Raw genomic sequence first — 27,238 nt, forward strand, 5'->3', positions numbered from 1 at the left:
TTCATTTCTGATGGCTGGGGGGACGAACTAGTGATAAATATCTAACGGAACATTCTGGTTTACTAAAACATTTGTTGCCTAATGATTTGGTTTTGGCAGACCGGGGCTTTGATATTGCTGAAACCTTAGGCTTCTGTTGTGCTAAATTAGCAATACCAGCATTTACCAAAGGAAAAGATCAACTACCGGCTTTGGAAATCGTGAATACTAGGAAAATAGCGCATCTACCAATTCATGTAGAAAGAGTTATAGGCTTGGTTAGAAAAAAATACAAAATATTACAAGCTTGCTTGCCGGTTGAAATGGTAACTAAAAAGAAAGGTGACAATGTTACGCCCCTTGATAAAATTGCTAGAGTTTCTTGCGCTTTAACAAATTTATGTCCATATAAAAAACAGTAAATTGATTTTGGAAATTTTTATGTAAATCTCGAAAATTCAATTAAAAGACCTTTTTAATAGTTTAAACAAAATGTTCAGGAAGTTTTTATCCAACAAAAAGTCTTTAAAAGCTGTGAACGCACTTTCGATTTAACAACTAATGGAGAACAGTGCGACATCTATGTTTGAATGAGCTACTTTTTACTTAAAAAATTAATTTTAAAACAATTTACCAAAACCGTATTTAAAATTATAAATTTAAAAACTTCTAATACGTTCTGTTAATCTGCCTAATATCACAAAGTAAATTTTACCACAAATTTATCACTTAACAGCTTTTTTTTTGGTAGAGCTCTTTCGTTTTGATTTAGAGAAATTGAACTTTCTGCAGTCTGGGCAAAACCACTCTTTACATTTTGGAGCTTTTTTTTTATTTTTAAACAATCGAAATGAAACCTTTTTTTATCACAGTCTTTGTTGTCGCAACAAACCATATTCCCACTTTCGGGCTGCTGAAAAAAACAAAACAGTTTGTTGGTTAAATTCAACGTATTTATATCGTTCGTTCCAATATCACTTACAACATGTTTTGTCGAAAACCATTTACTTGTTTGTCAGGGTAGCATATGGTTTTGATGAGGCTAACGGAAGGGTTTGCCGGATCTGAATGGCATGCACTCTTCATCCGTGATGCAGTAATTCTACCAGCTCTTTGGTTCAACCATTCCTTGCATTTGCTCTGCAGCCTAGTGGCTTCTTCAATTTTTGTTGCGAATTCTTCAGGCCTTTGGTAATTTTTCCAAAAAATTAAAAATTTTTAAAAATGCAAAAACTAGAAAAAATTTATCAAAATTGACGAAAAAAAAATTAAATATATCAATTTTCCAAGGGGGCACCATTAGAAATTTTCAAAATCCCATATTTTTTTCGGTAAGGAATTTTCCATTTTGTGTTGTCAAAAACATTTTCGGTTGCCATGGCAAAACTAATGCCCGTTGAAACTTTTCCTTTTGGGAATTTTCATGATTCATTAACGCCTACTTAACCCCCGAGTTTGAACAAAATCGGTGTGTAGTAGTAGTCTCATTGTTAGTTAAAAACTACTGATTTTTATCGTTTGAATAGTTTTGATACCGATAAAGCAACAATATAAATATATTTAAAATTATTGAAAAAAAAGTTATTTCTTTAGAAAGTTTCCTAGATTTCTTTTAAAAATTTATATAAGTATTCATTTGAAATGTTTATTTATTACACTGAACTTTTGATCTCTCAGAAAATTTCACGTGACAACACCTGTACCAACCATTGAGTTGGGAATAAATAGAGGTACAACTAAATCTGGCTGGCGCTGGACCAATTTCGTTCAATAAGGAGACAATTCAACTTTATCGTTCTACCGTGGCGGCATCTGTCTCTAGTGGTGGAAACTATATTGCAATTGAATTTTTTCGCGAATCTGATGCGAAATTGAAATGTATGATTTATCGTAACAAACAAACCTTTGAAGTTGTTTAAAAATAATTTTATTCTGTCAACACGATCCTTTGTAACTCAAGTTACGGTGAGTTAGCCAATAATTATTTATTTTCAGCCATTACATTACAAAATATAGATGGCTCTACCGCCTAATTATGAAGATGAATTTCATACAGTCTTATCAGAACAGGTCCCGCGTAACCATGGCAACCGAAATCGTAATTGTAATTCTAGCAGTACTATTCCCAATTCAATGGTACCAACCCAACATGGTGTAAAACATTTCGGTAAAAATAAGGTGCTTCGTTATAGCAGATCAATTCAATCATATCTAACATTTATATTTTAGTACTGCATTTTTCAAAGGGTAAAGAACAGAAAAAATAAATTATCTAGGAGCCTTAAAATTAATTAAACAATTAATAAAAGAATGAGCAAGTGGTAATATTTTCGATTCTCACAATACTAAAATAATTTTTTTTTGGTATAACAAACTGTATTAATCATTTTGACTTTAAAACAAGTTGGCAAGCCAAAATATACCTCTCCTCGGAAGAATTGTCCCTAGTGGTATTAATTTATCGATATGACCCTTAAAGATAGATCTCCGCAATTCCGAGTTATTTACTAAAACCTTAATCCCGGTTCTATCCCGCCCGGTATAAAATTTTAATTATAATTAAAATAATTGAGACGAAACAACCGATTATAATTTTTTCAGAATATTATAAATTAAGTAGTTACAACAGTGCGTTAGAGGTACTAAAACAATGCACAATTGAATTTAACCCTATTTACAGTACAAGTTTATCAGTTGAATATAATACGAAGCAAATTTTAATGAAAGAAATATCTACAGAGGGAATTTGTATTTTTTACCTCTCCGAGGGGACTTTGTACCCTAGGAGGGGTTATACAACCACCGTGTCTGTCTGTCTGTGGGTGGGTGGGTCTGTCTGTCTGTCTGTGGGTCTGTCTGTCAGGCCTGCGAACGCGTTCGCATTTTCGAGGCAAAGGGTAATCACTGCGTACGCAGTTTCTTAGAATCAGGGAAAAGGTTTTTCCAAAAGCGCCCTCTTTTCGTCATTGGGTGTAGTACAATTTTTTAATCGGCCGGGATTCGAAACCGAGCCCTCTTGAACGACAGGTGAGGGTTCTATCGCATAACCACGGATACAGTTACGCTTCACTGAAAATTAAAAACTCTTCCGAGCAGAGGTATATTTTGGCTTTCTAACTTGTTTTATTTCAACACTCGCCCTTGGTGAAGATACCGTAGAATAGCTATATTTGACATCTGGTAGTGGACGACTCGTAGACTTCCAGTTGACGTTGTGACACATACCGCATGAAAAAGACCAATGCCGTCCAATTTCCTATATCATATAATGACTCGCACACCCAGGAAATCAATGACTGCATTAGGAATCGTAGATATCCAAATATATACACCAAATGTATTAACAAGAAGCAAAAACCTTACCATCAACAAAGCACATAGAGCCACGAGACTAAACGACAGCTCGTATATCAATAAACGTTAAATAAACGCCTTTGCATTATTACAACTATGTTTAGGACGATAAGGAAACCCCCTAAATAAATAACAAAAACTAACAAAGTCGATCACCCACAGGTTCTACCCTTAAACCCTCTTATCTCTGCTGACTGCGCTAAAACAAGATTTGACCTTTAAAATTTCATACGTAAGAAATGAAGACTTTAAAAACCATTAATATACTCTTCCGCTAAGAGTGATATTCCTACGCGAGCTGTGCGCTAGTAAAATGGCGCCAATTCTCTGTGCATCTAAAATGTATCAGGTTGCGGCTTAAAGAGTTTCAAGCTAATGGCCAAGTTATAAAACAATGTGATGCTAAATACATTGAAACATTTTATTTATAACAAAGCTTTAACAAAGTTAGAATTGTTTCAACGTCACACACATTCAAAATACGCAGAAGTAACGTTATACTACACCCAATGCAATATCAAACATTAAAGTAACAGAAACAAAAACAAAATAAACATCTACGTAAGATGTTTATAATATTCCCACCCAAACAAATATTACATTTATTTTTATCCCTGTTTTACTGGTAATTAGATGTAGACGTCAATGGTAAAACGTCCGCGTCATAAGAATGTACCCCGGGTTCGATTCCTGATGACGATCATATTGTCAACGTAGAAAATAAGGACATGAATTTGCGAGTTGATGATGAATATTTATTTACAGTTAAAAAGTTACAGGGATGAATGTTTAGTTACAATGAAAATATAAAAGTAATAATGCAAGAACTTATGTACACGCGCAAGGGTCTCAGCCGAACTTGTGGCTCGCGGGAGGCTCCCGTAACTTAGGGCAGGCTTTTTCCGCCTAATGCGTCCCAGGTCAAGTGAGCGGCTCTTTAGCGGGCTTGGCTTTTCAGCCTTAATATTTCCCACTAAGAGAGCTGAGAGAAGTCTTCCCTCCGGCTGGCGTTGAAGCTCCTTTTATACCCTGGGCCCCATTGTCCGCCAGTGACGCTTGGGTTTTTTTCGAACTTTCCCTTCTTCCCCTCGCTTGCGGCGGCGGTCCTGCTAGATCCCTCTCTTGGTCCGTCTGTTGATTCGTCCGTCCAAGAAGCTCCCTGGTCCGTTGTAGCGACAGCTTCCCGTCGGAGAAAGAGCCGTCTCGGCGATCGCTGGCGTCCAGAAGGAGAAAGGCGTCGGCGGGGTCAACGTAGTCCGTGATAGCCTCGGTGGTTAAGTAGGTGGTTGAGAGATCCACTGGTTGGTCTGGAGGGGTAACGGGATGTTGTAGCCGATGCTGACGACGCAGATTCCGGCGTTGCTGTTTTTCCATACGGCCAATCACTCGAGGATTGAGCGGAGCTGCATTCTGAAGTTGCTTGATGTGTTCGGTAAAACGCTGTCGACGGCGCTGGGCAGAGGGCTTCATGGCGTGAAATCGAAATGAACCCGACGAGAGTGGTGATAAAAATGACCGGCCAAAGTGCCGTGCCGTATGAAGGCGGGGTTGAAACACCTGTGGGGATAAAATAGTAGTGGCTTACGGGCAGGGGGAAAAATGGTCCGGAGAAGAACGACGGCGCGAAGAGCGACGTGTAGCCCCCTGGGATTGGGGAAGGATCGGCAAAGGCTTCGTGGAAAATTTCGGAGGGGGAGTCGAAAACGAGGTAGGGCCGTGGTCGGTACTTCCGGATATGAGGGAAGGACGGTCATCTGGTGAATATTCGAAGATGGAGGGATGTTCCGCGAAATGAACTCGGCGAACGGAGCCTGGATAATTTGTCCGAGCGATGTACGGCTTGAGACGTTCTATGGAGACGACATCGGTTTTTCCCCCATCTGATGGTCGTACTTCGAAGTTGTTCGGGGCGGTTTGTTGGAGGATTTGGAATGGTCCGGCGTATTGATTTAGCAATTTTTCCGAAAGCCCTGGAACGCGGCGGGGTGTTTTTAGAAAAACAAAATCTCCTTCCTGGTAGTTGGCCTCTCGTCGGCGTAGGTCGAAACGCTCCTTATCCTTACTTTGCGCTATGGCGTGGCGCACGGGCACGTTGCGCATTTAGAATATGTTCGAAACCGAACTGAGTCCTAACCGTTGATGAAGGGAGGTCCAAAGCGGCATCGAGCCGCAAGTCAGCTTCGTAGCCGTACATCAGGAAGAATGGGTTGTATCCGGTGACGGCGTGTAGAGAAGTATTATGCGCGAAGACGAGAAAAGGGAGAAACCTATCCCAATCCCGGTGGTTATCCGCGACGTACTGAGCCATCATATCGGCCAAGGTCTTGTTGAAGCGCTCTACGAGCCCATTGGTGCGGGGATGGTAGGCTGTGGTACGTCGGTGGCTGACGGTGAAGAGTTTGTTGATTTCCGTCATTAGATGGTTAACGTTCTCCGTCCCGCGGTCGGTGATTAAATCCTTCGGCGTTCCGTAATAATGACGTCTTTTGTGAAGAATTAGGCGATTTCTTCCGCAGTGCCTCGGGGAATGGCTTTGGCTACTACCATTCGGGTGCAATAGTCCGTGCAGACCACGATGTGGACGTTACCATCGTGTGACCGTGGGAAAGGGCAGAGCTTATCCAGTCCCACCCTCTCGAAGGGCTTGATGGTAGGCGGAATCGGCTGAAGGAATCCGGCCGGCTTCCCGGGATACATTTTTTGTCGTTGGCATGATACGCAGGACTGAACATAGTTGGTAATTTGTGCGAGCATTTTAGGCCAGAAGAAACGGTGACGTATTCGCTGCCAGGTACGATTTAGGCCCAGATGACCGGCGGTGACGTCATCGTGGAGAGCGAAGAGAATAGCCGTCCGGATTTCTCTGAGAGCTACCAAAACAGTCCCAAAGCCCACCTCGGTCCGGATGCGACGAAAAAGGAGACCGCTGACTAGTTCGAAACAGCAGGCAGATTGACGAGTGGTTTAGGTGCCTTGAGTGGTTTGGTTTCCAAGAAATGGATCAAGGATGCCATGAATTTGTCCTTACGCTGCAAGGAAGGGATGTCGAATTTAGTCAAATCCAGCTGGTCCGTATCCGTAGCCGTCAGGAGAAGATCGTGAGAAGCCGGTGCGTGCTCGAAGGGAGCTCTGGAGAGTGCATCTGCGTCTAGGTGCTTGCGTCCGCTTTTATATTGAATTATGGGGTCGAACTCCTGGAGGGTCAAGGGCCAACGGGCCAAACGTCCGTTGGGGTTTTTAACTGACGGCAGCCAGCATAACCCGTGATGGTCCGTGACAACTGTGAGCCGGCGTCCATAAACATAAGGTCGGAATTTGTTAGCCCCAAAGACGATGGCCAAACATTCCCGTTCGGTAGGACTATAATTTCTCTCGGCGGAGTTGAGCAGGTGGCTTGCGTACGCGATGACTCGTTCTTGGTTGTTGATCTTTGGCTTGAGAATGGCGGTCACCCCGTATGCAGAAGCGTCCGTTTGCAATTCAAAGGGCCTGTCCTACTGCGGGTGGCGCACTACCGGTGACGAAACGAGACAATGACGGAGCTGTTGAAACGCCTGTTCGGCTACCGGATTCCAGACGAAGGGAGTATCTTTTTTCGTCAGCTCGGTTATAGGCTGAGCGATACCGGCAAAGTCCTTGATGAAGCGTTTGTAATACCCGGCCAGCCCCAAGAATCGTTGGAATTGCTTGACCGTTTTGGGCGTATAGAAATTTTCACGGCTTCCAGGTTACGAGGATCGGGAGCGATACCATGACCATCGATGATGTGACCCAGGTAACGGATTCGAGGCTTCGCAAAGGAGCATTTGTTCGGCTTGATCTTGAAGTTAGCGTTGCCTAAGCAAGATAGAACTTGATTCAGGTGGTGGGGATGCTCGTCAAAAGATCGGGAAAAAATTACGATGTCATCGAGATATGCCATTGTAATTTGAACAAATTTCCAATCATTTTGTGCTTTATCTTTTAAACCCAAGAGGAATTTTATCGAAAAGGAATTTTTCGTGTTACCTGGTTTTGGAAATAAGGTAGCGAAACGTTAACACGTTAATTTAAATAATTTTTAGGGAAAACGAATATTTCGAGTTACCTCTTTTTGAAAATAAGGTAGCGGAACGTGAACACGTTAATTTAAATTAATTTTTAGTTAATCGAATTTTTAGAGTTACCTGGTTTTGGAAATAAGGTAGCGAAAGTGAACACGTTAATTTAAATTAATTTTTAGACAAATCTAATTTTTCGAGTTACCGGATTTTGGAAATAAAGTAGCGAAACGCGAACGAGTTAGATGGCGCCTGTATAGAGCTCGGTGGAACAGATAAATTAACTGAATTAACGAAATTCAAATATGACAATAGTGCGTACCCGGGTTGTGGGGTCCCGCGAATTGGCCGAAAATCTCACTTAAAATTAAAAATTCTTAATGCAACCGAAATCCTAGTTCAGAAATGATCAGTACCAACTAAAAATATAATATTCAAACAATTCACAGTTAATTTTAAAAAGTACGTAAAGGACATCGCACTTCTTCTATGGGATTTGGCTTTCGACAGATTTTTCTGAAATTGAAACATGTTGTTAAGCTTGATCAAAGGAGCAAAATTGTTCTATGTCATTTTTGCCTAGCTCCTATAGTTTGTCCAGTATCAGCGGTCAAATGTGGACAAAATATAGTATAGTCTATTTGTTAAAAGAAGTCACGGCTGATCGGTTAGCGTTCTACCTTCGCTAGTCCGGGCTCACTATCAATAGAGTTTTCTTTCCAAGATTCGCCGTGCTTCCCAAAACAGAGCGTCGGATTTGGTGACTTTCTGATCGCACGATGAACGAACTCAGTAAATAAATAATTAAATATTGAGTTTTAAATGTCGTTTGAACGTGACTTTAGACGCCTGCGTGACTAAAATCGATAAATAAGTGTTTGATATGTTGTGGTGTGACCATTGAGTTGGGAATAATACTATCTAGAGCCCCAGTTCAAATTTTCCCCATAAGCTTTAACACAGCGTTAGTGAAGATAGGAACGAAAATCGTGGGAGGGTTATCAACTACGACAAAAGCCACCTATGAGCGAAAAATGCAACTATTTAAATGAAAACTTCTTCGATGGCCCCTGCCGCCACCTATTAGCGACTTTGTGAACTATTATAATTTTAACTTTTGAATTGAAGAGGGAAAGCGACGCGTTTTTAAGAAAACTTTTGAAAACGCGTTTTTTAAATTGAAGTCATGTATATCTGAAAACTCTTTATTAACACAATAAAGGTTTCTTTTGTGAGTTCTTTACTTTTTTTCATCGATTTTGAGTGAAATTTTAAGCATAATGGGTAGGAAATGTGCAGTTTCGTCTTGCGAAAATAATGGAAAAAACAAAAACGTTTCTTGGCATAAGTAGAAGTAGCACTAATATTCCAAAAAAATAGAAGACATTTTTATTCTAAATTATTCAAAATTACAAAAAGGTTTCCAGGTAAAGTGAATCCTTTGTTGCAAAAAAGGCTCACAGCCATTGGAAGATCAGACTGGGTTCCAAACGCAACAGATGCAGTTTGATCATTTTACAGAGGAAGACTTCAGGAAAAACACCACTTTTAAAATGCTTTCAAACACCGCAACACCTTCACTTTTCTTAAATACAAATTTTAGAGCTGACATGGTACTATTTAAGAAGAAAATAAATTATTAGACCATTACTTAGATAACCTTTTACAGAAAACGTACAGTAGAAAGTGGGGTGGCGGAGTGGTTAGCACTTTCGCTTCGCAGCAAGAGGAGACGGGTACGATCCCAGCTAGTGGCACTGGGTGAAAACCCGGAACCACTCCTTCTACGTAAAGTTTGTAAGTTATCTCCCCACTGGTTAAAGGGGTTTTCCCCCGAGGTCTTCGGTTTCCCCTTCCCATATAAACTAGCTGAGGTTAACGGTAATAGTTAGTGTATATTATTTATATTTATTATTTATTTATTTATAATCATTATTTATTTATTTATATTCATTATTTATTTATTTATAATCAATATTTATTTATTTATATTCATTATTTATTTATTTATAATCATTATTTTTTTATTTATATTCATTATTATTTATTTGTATTCATTTTTTACATACTTTATTTAGTTTTAGTGCAATTTAATCTCTTAAAATACTCTAAATTATTTCAAAATGAATAATAGGTAGCGGCAGCGGTCATCGAAGAAATTTTCATTTAAATAGTTGCATTTTTCGCTCATAGGTGGCTTTTGTCGTAGTTGATAACCCTCCCATGATTTTCGTTCCTATCTTCACTAATGCTGTGTTAAAGCCTATGTGGAAAATTTGAATTGGGGCTCTAGATAGTATTATTCCCAACTCAATGGGTGTGACTGTTTCTTTCCTATCAGCGAGTGTTGAATGGGGGATTTAACGAAACGGTTAATCATAGATATTCTGATTTCTTAAGAATTTATTTTTGTTATGTTTTCTTTATTGTTGCTCACAAAATATTGAACAATAAATTATTCCACGTACGAAAATTCATCGAATAATAATTTGCGAGAAATGAAATAATGAATAATGAAGTAGAGGTGTAAAAATCTTGGCAAGAAAAATTTATTTGTGGTGAGCCCGGACTAGCGACGCGCGAACGTAGAACGCTAACCGATGGGCGCTGACTTCTTTTAACAAATAGACTATACTAAGTTTTGTCCACTTTTGACCGCTGATACTGGACAAACTATAGGAGCTAGGGAAAATTGGCAATGGAAAATTTTGCTCCTTTGATCAAGCTTAACAACATGTTTCAATTTGAAAAAAAATCTGTCGAAAGCCAAATCCCGTAGAAGAAGTGCGATGTCCTTTTAAGACGAAAATCGCCAAAAATCACTTAAATGGGCAAATACCCCACTTCCGGGGCCCCGATCCCAAAAATTATGAAAATCCCGTCGAGGCTATAATAGTGCCTACCGATTGAGATATCAATTTCCTTTGTACCACTAACGTACCGCGAGCAATCGTGTGTACGGCGGCGGCGGCGGTGGCTACACAGTAGGTGATCGTAATCCCTAAGAATTGTGTGTAAAAAACGAAATTCAATAATTCCTTTTTTTAATAGGCGTAGTCACTTAGAAACACCTTGCTACCTCTCCCTGGAGGGGTTATACAATCGTTGTGTTTGTCCGTGTGTGTGTGTGGGTGTGTGTGTGTGTGTGTGTCTGTGTGTCTGTGTGTGAGCGTTAGCGGTGTAATTTGCAGTTACTGCGGTTTGGTATGGTTGTTTTTTCGTTAACGCTCACCGTCGTGACGGCTGCAACCCAGTTTCATTGGAAATTATGTTATTGTAATGTTTATGCGCAATGGGGGAATGTTGAGTTTGTGTTATGGTTGTCGTGGGTGTTCAGTGTGTTGTGTTTGCATTTTGTATCCTCTTTAATTACTTCTAATTGACTTTTGGGACGGATCGAGTTCTGAGGGTTACGATAGCGTCTCAACGTCCAAATGGCAGGGTTTCCACCAATTGTTTACGGTATTCGTCTTAGTATCAATTTGTGATCGCATCAGGCGGGATTTGAACCCGAGACCTCCTGTTTGACATGCGGACGTTCTACCACAGAACCACCGACACTTATTACGCTTTGTCGAAAATTAGACCTTCAGCTTTATCGGAAGCGTTTATTACAAATTAACAGAGTATTAAATTTCGGTTTTTATTAAATAGAACGAAATTTCGTGTTCCATTTAAATTATTGCATCGAAGTAATTCTAATGTAGCGTATTCTCTGTTGATTAAAAACGAAAGCGACGCCCAGGTTTTGAACCCGAGCCCTTCTGCATGACAGGCGAATGTTCAACCACAGAACCACCGATAGATGTTACGCTTCTTTGAAAATTATAAACTCAGCTTAGGAATATCACTCTTAGCGGAAGAGTATATTAATGGTTTTTAAAGTCTAAATATTTTACATATGCAATTTTAAAGGTCAAATCTTGTTTTAGCGCAGTCAGCCGAGATAAGAGGGTTAAAGGGTAGACCCTGTGGGTGGTCCACTTTGTTAGTTTTTTGTTATTTATTTACGGGTTTTATTATCGACCTATATATAGTGGTGTTAATGCAAAAGCGATAATTTAACGTTTATTGCTTTAAGAAATGTCGGTTAGTCTAGTGGCTCTCTGTGCTTTGTTGATGGTAAGGTTTTTGCTTCTTGTAAATACATTTGGTGTGGATATTTGGATATCTACGATTTCTAACGCAGTCAATGATTTCCTGGGTGTGCGAGTCATTATATGATACTGGAAATTGGACGGTATTGGTCTTTTTCATGCGGTATGTGTCACAACGTCAAGTCTACGAGTGTTGAAATAAAATGAGCGTTAAAGATGCGGCAAGTATTTCGTAAGCGAGAAAAATACAAATACCATCTGTAGATATTTCTTTCATTAAAATTTGCTTCGTATTATATTAAACTGATAAACTTGTACTGTAAAAAGGGTTAAATTCAATTGTGCATTGTTATAGTACGTCTAACTCACTGTTGTAACTACTTAATTTATAATATTTTGAATAAATTAAAATCGGTTGTTTCGTCTCATTTATTTGAATTATAATTAAAATTTTATACCGGGCGGGATGGAACCGGGATTACGTTTTTAGTAAATAACTCTGAATTGCGGAGATATATCTTTAAGGGTCATCTCGAGAAATTAATACCACTAGGGACAATTCTTCCGAGGAGAGGTATATTTTGGCAAGCTTGCCAACTTGTTATAGTTAAAACGTATTTCAACACGACGTAGCTTACTTCTTTAATTTTAATAACGCACTTTTGTTTTTATCGAAAATATTAAGAAACCAAATGCTTCGTTAAAGGAAACAATTGTATGCAAGGAATTCTAGAAACTGCTCATTTGCGCGTTTTTCGGCGTTTTGGAGAATGATTTTTGACGGCCAATTACCCTGATACGGCGGTCCAATTTAGGAAAATTTTTCTTAGGACCTCTTTCACTCATTGTTACCCAAAGAACCCGCCTGTAAATTGTTGCCAGATATCTCTGAAACCCCCTATATAAATTATTTTCATTACATATTTCAAAATTGAAAGGAGACTGCTCACGCAAAAGCTTATTTGTCAAACTCTATGCAAGATTTGTACATATCAAAATAGAGTATTGTTCACAAATATACGGGATGTAGCAAGTACTTGCTCATTATGGTATAATGTATTCAGCGTAAATTTGCCCATTTATATCATAATTATTTAATAAAGACGTCTACCTTTGACTACATAAATATATTAAATACTATCAAAGTACAAACTATTCATAACCGGTTTCTAAGATCAGATGCGCTTTTAATTAATAAAATAAAAAATATTAAATAATCAAAATGATTGCTCTGTTTTGCTATTGAACATAAATGTAAAAATGCCGCAAAAAAACGCAAATGCTTATTCTGCCGGAGAACGAGAGATTAAACATGTCTTGGTAGAGTGCAGCTAAACTGTAATCGTCTATCAGAATATGTTGACTTTAGTGAGCCCAGTAGGACCAAATTTATCAATTGCTTAAACGAAATACTAATACCAAACAAGATCATCAATGAATTTTAATTTTAATTCGATGTTTTTTAGAATTTAAAAGTGAAAGTGAACAATTTTATTATATTCTATATATTTAAAAAATAACTGTGCATATAGTATTTAAAATAGTGAGGCGGATAAGTCCACTTTTTCATCCGAATACTTCACTTTTTGATAAAAGCATGAAACTTTCCACATATGTACTATAGGTCTAGGAGATCATTTTAAGAATGTATGCGCAGCCGTCCGCCATCTTGGGTCCAAGATGGCGGCCATTTTATGTTGGAAAATCCGGTTTTTATTTTTTTCTGGATGTTCTATTAAAGATATCGACAAACTGACAACGGAATTAATATTCGTAGGTATTTGGACATTTTCCTAATTTTTTCAAGATGGCGGATTTTGAAATTAACCCCGCAACTGAAAATACGTATAAACACAGTTTCATACTTCAAATAAGCCAGTTTGAAGTGCAAATGATATGTCTTTTAGCAAATTTCATATTTATAGGATTTTTTCAAATCACTGTCATTTTGAATCCAAGATGGCGACTTTTTTTGGTGTGAAATTAGGTTTTTATTTTCTCCTGAACATCCTAGTTGAGCTAACGACAAAATGACAACGATAACAACAATCGTAGGTGTTTGGATATATACCCTATTTTTTTCGAATTTGTCAGCCATCTTGAGTCCAAGATGGCGGCCATTTTATGTTAAAAAATCTGGTTTTCATTTTTTTCGTCGGCCATATTGGACCCAAGATGGCGGATTTCGAATTAAACCCCACAACTGAAAATATGTATAAGCCCACAGTTTCTTACCAAAAAAATCTATACCCAATGTGAAAACTTGTCTTTTGCTTAATCCCTAATTGCCTTCCCTAATTGTTTTACTGGAATGCCGTAGATGGAATTGAAGATTGCGCGCATTATAGTTATCCCCACAATTCAATGCAGATATTATTACAGGGGGAAATTTACACTCTACCTTCGTAAAGTATGGTCTGGCGGTTATCTCAGTGAGATAGACGAGACGTTAGAGCATGAAATGTCTCAGATCTATCCAGTGGATTGTGTAGTATATTGAAACTTCTGCCCTCTCTGCTTTAATGTCGTGTATTACTTTAAGAATTGATAAATTTAGACAAAATTGTAAAACCACGTCGTGTTATGGATAAGCGATTTTCTATAGTAGTTACAAACGAAAATGAAATTACAAAGCCTTCGAAAAACCAGAAGACCTTTGACTGGGAGTTATGCGTTATTTGTCAAGCGACTTTGCCTGCTTCTGATAGAATGGTATGTCCAGCGAATAGAAATGGATTAGGTTATGAATCGCTGTGTAAGGATCTCAAAGATTTTAGAACAGCCGGATTGCTTCCTACGGAAATTCCGTATGATACTATACTTAATGTCGGAGGTGAGTTGAAGGCTAATTTAATGTCACATAAAGCAAAATACCACTTTTCGTGGAAAGTATAGCCAATATAAACTAAATAGAGCATTGAAATGTAAATCAGCACCCAATATGTCTTTCACGAGGTCTAAATGCGGGACTGAAAATTTTTCTAAGGCTTGCTTTTTTTGTGACATGATATGTGGAGACTGTGGCGGCGCTACTGAAATGCACCAAGTAATGACGTTAGAAGTAACTCAAAAGATTACCCAGTATGCTCAAGAGCTTTCAGATCAGAAAATTTTATCGAAACTTAGTGAAGGAGATTTGATAGCTACTGAAGCTAAATACCATAGGAAATGTTTAGTCAAATTTTATAACCAAAGACGAAAGATTTCTACCAAGAATTATGAAACGAACTCGAACATTAGAGTATACGAATCTATGGCATTTGCGGGATTACTAACTTATATTGAAGATAGAACTAACGACGACGAAATATTTCCAGTTTTTAAATTGAAAGATTTGTTAAGAATATACAATGAGCGGTTACAACAACTACTAGGCTATGAGCCGACTACAAATGTCACAAGACTGAAGGAAAAATTACTCGACAGTATTCCGGAACTCTTTGCGTATACCCAAGGACGTGAAGTACTTTTAACTGTCAAAGAGGGAATGGGTGGCGCCATTCAAAAAGCTTGTGAATATGACGCAGAAAGAGAGCTTTTACATTTGAGTCGTTACATTAAACAAATAAGAAGAGAGGTTTTAAAATCTAAAATTACATTCACTGGACATTTTGATGCTGATTCACAGATAAATTCGATGCCTAAAGAATTATTAACCCTAGTTAATATGATTTTATATGGCCCAAGTATAACCGAGCTAACAAATAATACAGAAAATCAAGAGTCTTTGACCATTGCACAGTTGCTCTGTTTTAACATGGTTAAAAATTCTCCGAAAGAAACCACTATTAGACATGAACGCCAACGTGAAACTCCAATGTCGGTTTATTTATCTCTCGTGCTTCACTCCGAAACTAGGAAAAAGAAATTAGTTGACAAGATTCATAAATTAGGACTAGGAATATCGTACGACCGCGTTTTGCAGATCTCATCTGAATTCACCGAGTCAACAAGCAAATATTATGAAGAAACTGGAGTGGTCTGTCCAATCGGCCTCCTTGGTGGAATTTTCACTACTGGTGCCGTAGATAATATTGATCATAATACAAGTTCACTTACGTCTTTGAACTCTTTTCATGGTACAGCGATATCTCTAAACCAACACCGATTTCCAAGCGAACAAGGCATTACTAGAGGTTGTATACACATTAATAATACTGGAACTAAAAAACAAATTGCTGAACTTCCAGTTGCTTATACTCAAGTACAACCAATTTTCGATACGGTTGATACGAAACATAACGTACCGTTATCACCTTCACTAAGTTTATTACCGACTGAATGCGTTCCATTTTCAAGTGAAAATTGGTTACAGAATATTGGAAAACAATTGAATAAGGACGACCACGAAGTCCAAACTGATGTATCGTGGGCTTCCTATCAGTCTACAAAAATTAACAAACCTATACACACCACGTCATGCGCTTTGATGCCAATGTTCCAAGATGCAGCGCACTCTGACGCTATGATATATCATTCGATCAAAGTAATTGTCCAAGCTACTGAGCATTTAAACCCTGGTCAAGTTCCAGTACTAACTTGTGACGCCCCATTGTACGCTATTGCCAAAAATCTTCAGTGGAGATTTCCTGATATCATTGGCGAGGAAAAATTAGTGACTGTAATGGGAGGAATGCACTTAGAGCTGTCCTTCTTGAAAGTTCTAGGAAATTTGCTAAACAATAGCGGTTGGATTGAAACCTTGGTAGCGGCACATGTCACCACCATAGGAAGAGCGCAATCGCTTATCTCAGTGTCAAATTTAACCAGAACAAGGTACGCACACCAAGTTACACTTTGCGCTTTACATTACTTGAAGAAAATGGCTTACGATAAGTACTGCAAAGAATGTGGACAAAATCCAGAATGCTATGAAAAATGGCAAGAAAGTATGAGCTCTAAAAGCGCGCAATTTAAATACTGGAATTTGGTTATGGAACTCCAATTAGTCCTTTTAGATTTCATTACTTCCCTGCGCAGTTCCGATTTTGACTTGTACGTAAAGAGTTTGAGAAAAATGGTACCGTGGTATTTTACTTTTAATCATTCAAATTATTCAAGATGGCTTCCTATCCATATAAAAGATATGGAGAATTTAGAGACACAGCACCCAAGTATTTACGAGGAGTTTTCACAGGGAAAGTTTACCGCTAACATTACCGGAAGGAATTTTTCGGCGATTGCACTCGACCAAGCGCACGAACAACTAAATAAGATTGTTAAAGGTGACGGCGGAGCTATCGGATTGACTGAAGATGCGGAGGCTCTTAGGAGATGGATGGTTGCCGGACCAGAAATATCCAAAGTAATAAACGACTTCGAGCGGCTCTTGTTTGAAAGAAACCATTCAACATTAAGTTCTCACCATGAAAGTCGGCCAGCGTTTCAAAACACTTTCTTTTTGAATACCAAGGCGTTGATCAAAGAAATTAACGAACTAGGAAATCCTTTTGATAAGTTTGACAACTAAAACAATTAGGGAAAGCGCACGTACATGCTTTGACATTGGGTATAGATTTCTTTGGTAAGAAACTGTGGGCTTATACATATTTTCAGTTGCGGGGTTTAATTCGAAATCCGCCATCTTGGGTCCAATATGGCCGACGAGTTCGAAAAACAAAATAAGGAAAATGTCCTTATAGGGTATATATTCAAACACCTACGATTGTTATTATCGTTGTCATTTTGTCGTTAGCTCAACTAGGATGTTCAGTAAAAAATAAAAACCTAATTTCACACCAAAAAAAAGTGGCCATCTTGGATTCAAAATGACAGTAATTTGAAAAAATCCTATAAATATGAAATTTGCTAAAAGACATATCATTTGCACTTCAAACTGGCTTATTTGAAGTATGAAACTGTGTGTTTATACGTATTTTCAGTTGCGGGGTTAATTTCAAAATCCGCCATCTTGGATTCAAGATGGCGGATGAATTCGAAAAAAATTAGGAAAATGTCCAAATACCTACGAATATTAATTCCGTTGTCAGTTTGTCGATAACTTTAATAGAACTTCCAGAAAAAAATAAAAACCGGAATTTCCAACATAAACTGGCCGCCATCTTGGATCCAAGATGGCGGACGGCTGGGCATACATTCTTAAAATGATCTCCTAAACCTATAGTACATATGTGGAAAGTTTCATGCTTTTATCAAAAAGTGAAGTATTCTGGAGATATCCGCCTCACTAAAATGTAAATTATTACATAATTTAACCGGCGGTACTATAAAAAGTACGTCTGTATGTTGTTGAAGTAAATAACCATTATCTATCTATTCTAATTGGCTGAAGAATGAGTATCAAAGAATTAATAATAAGGAAAATATTGTGTTTTTCAGCGAAAGACGCGACCGACGAACAGTTTGAAGATTTCAAAAAGTGCTACATAAAAGCTAACACGTTTTCTTCTCCAAATGTACGTGATTTTGTAAAATATTATTGTTTAGTGTCGTTTAATTAGGCATTTGTAGCTGCAGGTACACATTGAAACTATAAGTAGTGGTGGTTCGTTGGAAGTTCTTAAAATATTATTGAAGTAAAATTCTTACCAACTACTTTGATAAAATACCTTTAATTAAGCAATTTCGTTTAATATAAAATAATGGTATTTAGAATTTAATCAGTTTGAAGGGTAAATTAACTCATAAGTGTATAATTTTGCGACCTAAGTGTGACACTTTATATTCTTTATATGCAAACGTTTTACTGTGAGCCATTCACAAGTCAGACTGCATTACGGGCTTCGTCCACTAACTCTCACTTCACGCGTAACCTTTGACTGCACCTCGCTAGGGTTCGATTTTATTCTTGTGATGACGTTTGTGACTAGCACTCAGTAAAATATTCCCCAAAGTGACAAACTTATGGAACAATATTATAGACTTATGCTAAAATATATTGACATGAAGTTCAGGTTTGAAAATAAACATTTATGCAAATTGTTATCGTAGGATACGATTATTTTCCTAGACAAGCTTTGAAGAGCTGGAATGTCCTTTTTTGACTGTATTTTATTCAATCAGCTCTTATTATTGACTCCGTTGCTATTACAAGCAAACTTTAAAACTTTTCAGCATTATGATGCTTGCAAAAAATTCTTACAACCGCATCTTCAAGAGATAGAATATCAGGAAACACTTCAATCCATCTGCCAAAACGTCGGTAATTATACATTTAGTTTAATAGCACCTCTACTTATAAATAATCAAATCATTCAAACCCGAAGGCGCATCAATATTCAATATACAATTAACAATAGAATAGTCAACCTCTTTCAAATTATATAAGTAAATAAATATGTCTTTATACCATTATGAATATCTACTATCAGTGCCGTGCTTAAATATCTCGCGGCTCTGGGCTAAGTGCATGGGCGAAACTGACAAGTGAGTTTAGTGGCCCTCCGGTATATACATTCCTATGGCAAAAGCGCCTTTTCCTGTTTCCTAAATCCCAGATTATTAATTTGCTTTTGTACATGTACGTGTCATACAGGAGGATATGATAAGATGCATTCACAACGAAAAAAGATAGATTATCCTGAGAAAACCAGCGTTGACATTTTTCAAATGACCATCAACGCATTCAAGGTACGTGTAGGCTTAATATTGGTTTTTCAGATTTTATTTACATTTTCTTGCGATGCAGGCTTGTCCGTTGAAGACCTAAAAACAAAAACTTTGTTTTTCAAGAAAATTTGGAGCCGTTGGAATTATTAACTAAACAAAAGTTCTTATAAATCACTGTAATAAAATAAACCTTTACCAAACAATTTTTAAGTTGTGCTCATTTGCCGGAGTTAAGCGTTAATTAACCTCCGGAGAGAACTAAACACGCTATGACGGCACCACCTTGGTTAAGGTGACGAATCAATTGGGAAGAGGGTAATTGCTACGAGAAAAGTGTAGTCGTTGCATTTGGACGAAACCCTGAGCATCTCTTTAAAAATGATTCTCAGCAAATCTTAGGGATGTACTTCAGGGATTTTCACTAGAAAACACATTTTAAAGAAATAATATAAAATAACGATAACAAGTTAAGAAAAACAATGCGTGGACTAACAAGGTAAATTCTTTTGTAAAATAATTCAGCAATTTGGAATATGGAATCCAAATTATCGGCTTTATTTTTTTATAAATATCTGACATGGATGTTTTCGGAGTTTTTCTGAAATGTAGTATTTGAAGTGCTGACATTCCGATATTAGTTCTACTTCGACCAGATCATTATCGTAGTGCAATGAAAGATTTTTACACTGTTGCGGAATCTCATCCGAATTCATTTCTTGTAATTTCATAAAAAACCAAAACGATCATTAATTTCTTCGTATGCTTTGCCTCGTCTTGTTAATCCCTCTATCAATGAATCTATTATAGGTAAGTATGGTCTACTTTGTACTTTTGACTTCCAACTAGAAATGTGTCGGTATTGCTGTCACTGTAATTAGACTTGGAAGCTTTGGATTTTCTACACTTTTTCGTAGTGGTCGAAATAGCCTCTCAGATCTTGAGTATAAGACTTTAAAGGCCTTATGAGATTTACAACAACAGATAAGTTGATATCTTCCTTCTGTACACTTTTAATGGTTTCATTAAAGCGGGAAAAGATGTTGTTCCAAAATATACACCAAATTACTGTCTCCAGTTTGTCCATTTTTTTGTTGAGTGATTGAGCATCATGTCTGGTATCTTTTGTCTGATTTTCATCTTGAGGCAAATCGTCAAGTGCAGCTTGAGTCTTTTCACATAGTGCTATACTGGCATCAGCATGGGCTGACCACCGATTAAATGCTTAACAACTTTGTTGTTTGGTCCCTAAGATGAAACTAACAAAGTTAAAATGAGAGATAACTTGCACGTTGCACTTGACAGTTTTAACACCTACTAGGTTCAATGAATGTCCTGAACAGGAAACGTAAACGGCAAACTCATTCAACTCTTTAAGTCTTGTTTGCAGACCAGAATATTGTCCAGCCATATTTGAAGCATTATCGAATGACTGGACACGGCAATCTGATACTGAAATTTCTTTCTGTTTCAAGAAATTTAATACAACTTCGGCTAGATACTCAGCACCGTGTCCATAAATAGGTATAAACTCCATAAACCGCTCAACTGACACACTCCCTTTGACATACTGAGCTGTAAAACTTAATTGATCAACATTAGATAAATCGGGAGTAGAATCCACAGAGATGGAATAATACTTTGCTTTGCATAGTTCAGAAATAATTACGGACTGAACTTTCATACCCATAAACTCTTCGCTAATATGAGGGAGTTAATCATCCTGCATTGCCATATTTTTTTATGTGCTCTTCAATGAATTTATCAAACTGACTCAGTAGCTCTAAGATTCCCAAATAATTTCCATTGTGCTGTGATCCAATTGTTTGATTATTGTCTCTGAATGCCAGACCTCTTAATTCCAGAAATTTCACAACTGCCACAATTTTTTTTTAAACTTCCTGCCAATAAACTAGTTCAAGGTGAATATGTTGCAAAAGTTTAGAATCAATTCGACCAGTTTCTCTAATTTTGCATTGCAATATATCAACATGTATTTCTGATGTTCCACACCCTTTTCGTGTTCAGAAATACGAGTGGATGAGTGTTTCGAATCATTAAAGCCGGCTGCACTGAAAGACGAAGGCGAGTCTGTTGTGTTAGAAAATAATCGGCAAACGAAACTATAAACTGTTCCTTTCGATGGTGAAAACAGTAATCACTCACGGTTAACCGATTCCTCGTTACGAAGGACCCGTTTGAAAGCGGTTGTTTTTAAAATTATCTTTTTCATTTTACAACAGGTTTCGTAATAAACACGTAAAGACTTGCTATAGTCACAGTCCTTATTGTGACAGGCTGAAGGCCCTTTGCCAATTCAGTAATATTAGTAATGGATTCCCAAAGAGTATGATCCGTTGAAAAACATTTGGAATTGGAAGTCGTGTTTGATAACGTGTGTATTTGATATTTCGGTTGATATATTTTCTTCACATCCAGCGAGATCTGAAAACCCCACCAATTAAGTTGTGTAAAATTTTCTTCATTTGTTATAAGATTACTTTGGGAAGCTTGAGAACTCTCACCTTTGTTTTTGGTAACGGTCCCGGATTGCACTGTGTTTCAAAGAGCCCAAATTTTGACAAAATTTAAAAAATGGTCTGTTACAAATAATATGTACATTTTTATAATAAGTAAATAATGGAGAGTGATGCAGCAACAATAGGTTATAGCTGCGACCCCTAGGGGCGAAGTTACTTTCTCCGAAGAAGCACAGAGTTTTCGTTGGTGTCATTCCATAGATCTTAGCGAATTTAGGACGTGGAAAGAAATTAACAGTCATACGGTATTTCAAACAATAGTTATAACTAGTTTAAGTGTTGGAAAAAGCCATTTTTGGCAGGTTAACACGCGATTTATTCCGAGAGACGCATGTGGATAACTATAATTTTTCAAACGATAATTAGTAAACGTTAAAATTAGTCATTTAATAATTTTATAAAGTTTCCCTTCGCAATCTTTGGAGAAAGTAGCTTCAGTATGTATCAAGGGGCTAACCACTTCCTAAAATTCTGTACACCGGTTACAGGCATATGAAACTGAATAGAGCCTTTGGAAATGCTAATGCTATAATCAGTAACGTAATCACTTTAGTTAAGTACAGTCAGAGCTACAAAATTTTACACCTATTGCGGGGAGTTATCACCCCCTTGGTATTTATCTGAGAATGAAATCTTTTTAATGTACTCTAGCTATTACTGGTACAAATTAGATTAGGTTAATATTGTTTCTTATATAATTATGTGTGCAAATTTGTTTAGCAAGTGGTAACACTAATTTGCGCAAAGGACTATTCTGCTACAATTATTTCTAGCTAGGAATTTAGTTATTAATTTTTACCTCTCCGAGGGGACTTTGTACCCTAGGAGGGGTTATACAACCACCGTGTCTGTCTGTCTGTGGGTCTGTCTGTCAGGCCGGCGAACGCGTTCGCATTTTCGGGGCAAAGGGTAATCACTGCGTACGCAGTTTCTTGGCTCACTGAATAACCATTTTACCGGTTGGCAAAACCACAGTGTGACGGTAAGCGTTAACGGATAAATTTGCGATTGCGTTGAGTTTGATTGGTTGGTTTTTTTTTCGTTAACGCCTACCGTCGCGCCGGTTGTCATGGGTGTGTTTTTCCCAACTCCTTCTTTTTGACTTTTGGGACGGACCGAGTGCTGATTGTTATGGCAACCTCTCAACGTCCAATGGCAGGGTTTCCACCAATTGTTCACGGTATTAGTCTTAGTATCAATTTGCGATCGCATCGGGCGGGTGTCGAACCCGAGACCACCTAATTGACAGGCGAACGTTCTACCACAGAACCACCGACACTCATAACGCTTCATCGAAAATTAGACCTTCAGCTTTATCAGAAGCGTATTTAATAGAGTATGAAATTTTGGTTTAATTGAAATAGAACCAGATTTCGTGTAAGATTTAAATTATTGCATCAAAGAAATTCTATTCTTCTATTGTTTAAAAACAAATGCGCCACCCAGGTTTTAGGCAGTTGAGCGCTCTACCACAGAACCAACGATAACTCCTTAGCTACACTGCAAATAAGACACTCATCGTAAGCATAATAGTTAATAAATACAGTTACAGTGGTGTGTGACGACACCGGGATATATCCTCCGAGGAGAGGTAATATTACGGGCTTGACCGACTTGTTAAATTTTAAAACCGAATTTTCTCCAAAGGTTGCAAAGGGAAACTTAAAAAATTTATTAAATGAACTAATATTTGATTTTATAAAATGTCTTTACGCTTGCCAACTTGTTGAAATGTTGCCCTGGAATAGTTCAGCCAATGCCTAAGAATGAGTTCATAAGCTCTTTAGTGGGAGAGAAAACGGATACACAGCTGAAGCCGGGAGGCACCATTTCAACAACATAGCCAAGGTTATTTTATAAAAAGAACTATTGTAACGTTTACTAATAAACGTTGAAAAAATTATAGTTATCTACATGCGTCTCTCGGAATAAATCGCGTGTTAACATGCTACAAAATGGCTTTTTCCAACCCTTTAACTAGTTGTAACTATTGATTTTTCGAATCCTAAATTCGCTAAGATCTATGGAATGACACCAACGAAAACTCTGTGCTTCTTCAGGGAAAGTAACTTCGCCGCTAGGGGTCGCAGCTATAACCTATTGTTGCTGCATCACTCTCCATTATTTACTTATTATAAAAATGTACATATTATTTGTAACAGCCAATTTTTTTAATTTTTTCCAAAATTTGGGCTCTTTGAATAACGACTCATCACACGTAGCAATGAAACGGAGATACTCATCTTTATTTTTTTCCAAAATAACCTTCCAAATTCATTAGTGAAACCATCAGATCCCGAACTTTTACCATTGGGAAGCTTCCGCACGATCGCCAAAACCTCCGCATCACACGTGACACTCAAATTATCAGGAAACGATTACGAATGTGCTGAAGAAAATAATCGCGAAGAGGGGGATCGACAGCTTCACGTTACCTCATTTACGAATAATGATTAAAAATTCGTTCCCGGACTCCTCGGGGGATTTTGCCTATATTTTTAAGGCGCAAGAAATAGCGCGATGGACGCTCTCCAAATACGCGCCACTCTTGATTGGACCGGACAACTTTCGCAGGCATGTTCTCTTGGTCGAAGTCTTTGGGGGAATCACCTAATCTCGCAACTTCCGTACGGTCTGTCAGGCCACGAGAAAATTGATCCCGAGCTTCATCCAAAGCGACTCGCAGTGCCGCGCGCCTTTCACGCTGCCTGCGAGTTCTAACCTTACTAAAAAACATGGCATGGTCTCTGAGGTGACGTTTCAAATTTTCATACCAAGTAAAAATATCTTCTTGCCATTCGGACGAAGAGCGACTTCGATATATAATTCTGTCAACGGAGCTCACGAATAAACAGCGTAACTAGAAGCCAATTTGGGCGTTTCCTGATCGTCTCCTGTGACTTGGATGACGAGCACGGGGAATTAGTCTATGTTTACAAGCGGAATGAGGAATGCGGAAGGAAGGCTCGTTTTCATATATTAAGGCTGGGCGAATAACCGGATTAACCGAATAATTCGGTCGTATATCGAGACGAATAACCGTCTCGATATTCGCTTCACGCCTTTTTTGGTATTTGATCGAATATCGAATAGCATTTGTATTATTCGGTCCTTATTATTCGTTACATATTAGGCAAATATTCGGAAGATATTCGGCGAATATTCGGAAAATATAGTATCTTATTTCCGCCTCTCGCCTTTACCATCCCATAGAAAGCTATGGGGAGACGGTGAAGGCCAAACCTATTTGGGGGGGGGGGGGGATTACTACGGTAGAGCTCTCAGAAATTGGCGGTCGACGGATACGACGGCGGAGCTCAGAAAATTGAAAATTGAAACGGCAATTTTATATTAAAGATCGTTGTTATTGGTCAGTTAGCTCTCCGCCGAATTTGGGTATGAAAATAAGTTCTATTAACTCGAGTGTATTAACTTAGGACAAATTTTGATTTTATTAAAAAAATAGAGATCATGACTCAGAAACAACAAATAGCCTAGTATAAAAAACGCAAATGTAAAAAACAAAACTAAAACTAAAACTATTCTCCCTTCAGTTTTTTTTAAAGTAAAGCGAGACTACTCAAAATAGTTTTAGTTTTGTTTTGCAGTCTTTTAATTTTGGTTAAACCTTAGGCTACTTGTTGTTCTTGAGGTATGGATCCCCATATTTTTAATAAAGTAAAATTATTGTCATAAGTTAATTAAACTTATTTTAATTAGCTAAATTACCATTTAGATATTATTATTTTTAAATATTTAGACCATTGTCACTATTAGATCTGTTATTCGACAAATATTTGGGTCAATATTCGGCATATTATTCGACGAATATTCAGGTCTATTATTTGACGAATATTTGGCATAGTACTCCACGAATATTCGGTATAGTATTCGACGAATATACGGGCCTATTATTCGACGAATATTCGATAAGATAATATTTGTATTAAGCCTAACTATTTGGTATTTGGTTCAAAAACTACTATTCGTCTCGGTATTCGATTAGAAATTTATTGGGTATTCGATTAGAAATTTATTGGGTATTCGATATTCGTCTCGATAGGCTAACAATGCTATTCGCCCAGCCTTATCATATTTTATAGCAAGATTGCCAGGGGCTTTTATGGCCAGCTATTCTAGGGGACTTTAATGATGTTGCTGATAGTTCTTTTGACCGTATTCCTATTTCAATAGCCCTAGATAGAGGTCACTTTCGTTTGACGCTGATCGCTATTTAGATGTCGCGGTTGATACGTAGAGAATGAAGCACGCTTAGATTTTTCGTCAGTCTTGAGCGGGTTATGTTTTCGGGAGGCATACCCTCTCTCGCATAGACTACAATTTTGTAAGCGGCGCCGATAGGCAGAACATTTCTATGAGCCAAATTATTTATTGCCCTTTCTCGGACCACGATGCGGTTGAGTTGCGTCTTGATTTAGAGGGAATAAAATTAGGGCCCGGCACTCGGTCTTTCAACGCGCAACTTCTACAAGACTCGGAAGTAGCGTGCTGGAAACAGATTCCGTCTGATTCTCCTAGCGCCGCTCGTCTTCATTACCAGTAGAATTCAGCCAGTGCCGCTTAGGGGCGCCCTTAACAATCTTTGATAAATTAGTTGCCTCGTCAGTCTCCATAGAATAAACATCTTTCGCGCCAAAATTCTAAAACCGAATGGAATCAGGAGCGACCTCTGTTGACTTAAGAGGTATTTCGACCTCTTTATCATGAACGACTTCATTCCTATCAACATTGTCAATATTTGCATTCGGGTGAATGGAAATTTCAAAATGGGACAATGACGAGCAGTATGGCCCTGTTCTTTGCATCGGTTGCGTAGAAAGAACGAACGGTATTTTTACAGGTGGTCGGTAGACAGACATCTATTGCAAATTTTATTCTGGGATGAATGACGGACCTTTCTTACTTGCTTTTTAATATATTTTTCATATTATAATAAGAATTTCTTGGGTTCCGAGGCCGCGTGGTTTAGTGGTTAAGGCACCTGTCTTGTAAACAGGAGATCGTGAGATCGATTCTCGCCGTGGCCTACCACCTTTCTTACTTGCTTTTTAATATATTTTTCATATTATAATAAGAATTGCATCGGTTCCGGGGCCGCGTGGCTTAGTGGTTAAGGCGCCTGTCTTGTAAACAGTAGATCGTGAGTTCGATTCTGAGCAGTGTTGGGCATTTTTATCAAAGAGCCGCTCACGCTCACGTCTTATTGAGCGGTAAAATTTTCGCTCCTCTCTTTTCGCTCTTTTTTGAGCGGTAAAATTTTCGCTCCTCTCTTTTAGCTCTTTTTGAGCGGTAAAATTTTCGCTCCTGTCTTTTCGCTCTTTTTTTTTGAGGGGTAAAATTTTCGCTCTTTTTTTTCCGATCTTTTTTGAGCGGTAAAATTTTCGCTCTTTTTTTCGCTCTTTTTTGAGCGGTAAAATTTTCGCTCTTTTTTTTCGCTCTTTTTTGAGCGTTAAAATTTCGCTCCTCTCTTTCCGCTCTTTTTTGAGCGGTATAATTTTCGCTCCTCTCTTCGCTCTTTTTGAGCGGTAATAATTGCGCTCATTTCTAGCATACAATTAACTTATGAAGCTATAACTACATCTTCATCTACTTTCTACACACAATCCCTAGGTATGTAGGGGCAGTAGCGTATCTACCAGGG

At 38.0% G+C, this 27,238-nt stretch overlaps 1 protein-coding gene and 1 non-coding gene across 2 annotated transcripts; one reads left to right on the forward strand and one right to left on the reverse strand.

Moving 5' to 3' along the window:
* Positions 1-20,261: 20,261 nt before the first annotated feature.
* Positions 20,262-20,720, reverse strand: LOC149953932 (zinc finger MYM-type protein 1-like). The gene has a single exon (XM_090169851.1). It carries the CDS (start codon positions 20,718-20,720, stop codon positions 20,262-20,264), a length of 459 nt encoding a protein of 152 aa, XP_090025977.1.
* Positions 20,721-26,551: 5,831 nt separating this feature from the next.
* Positions 26,552-26,624, forward strand: TRNAT-UGU (transfer RNA threonine (anticodon UGU)). Its single transcript has one exon. It is a non-coding gene; the product is annotated as a tRNA-Thr (tRNA).
* Positions 26,625-27,238: the final 614 nt, after the last annotated feature.

Source organism: Leiobunum rupestre, chromosome 3 (genome assembly GCF_980474605.1).
Source record: "Leiobunum rupestre chromosome 3, qqLeiRupe1.1.hap1, whole genome shotgun sequence".
NCBI lineage: Eukaryota > Metazoa > Arthropoda > Arachnida > Opiliones > Sclerosomatidae > Leiobunum > Leiobunum rupestre.

Bases quoted from the DNA above. Each gene is read 5' to 3' on its own strand.
- LOC149953932 (XM_090169851.1), bottom strand. From the start codon at position 20,720: ATGAAAGTTCAGTCCGTAATTATTTCTGAACTATGCAAAGCAAAGTAT.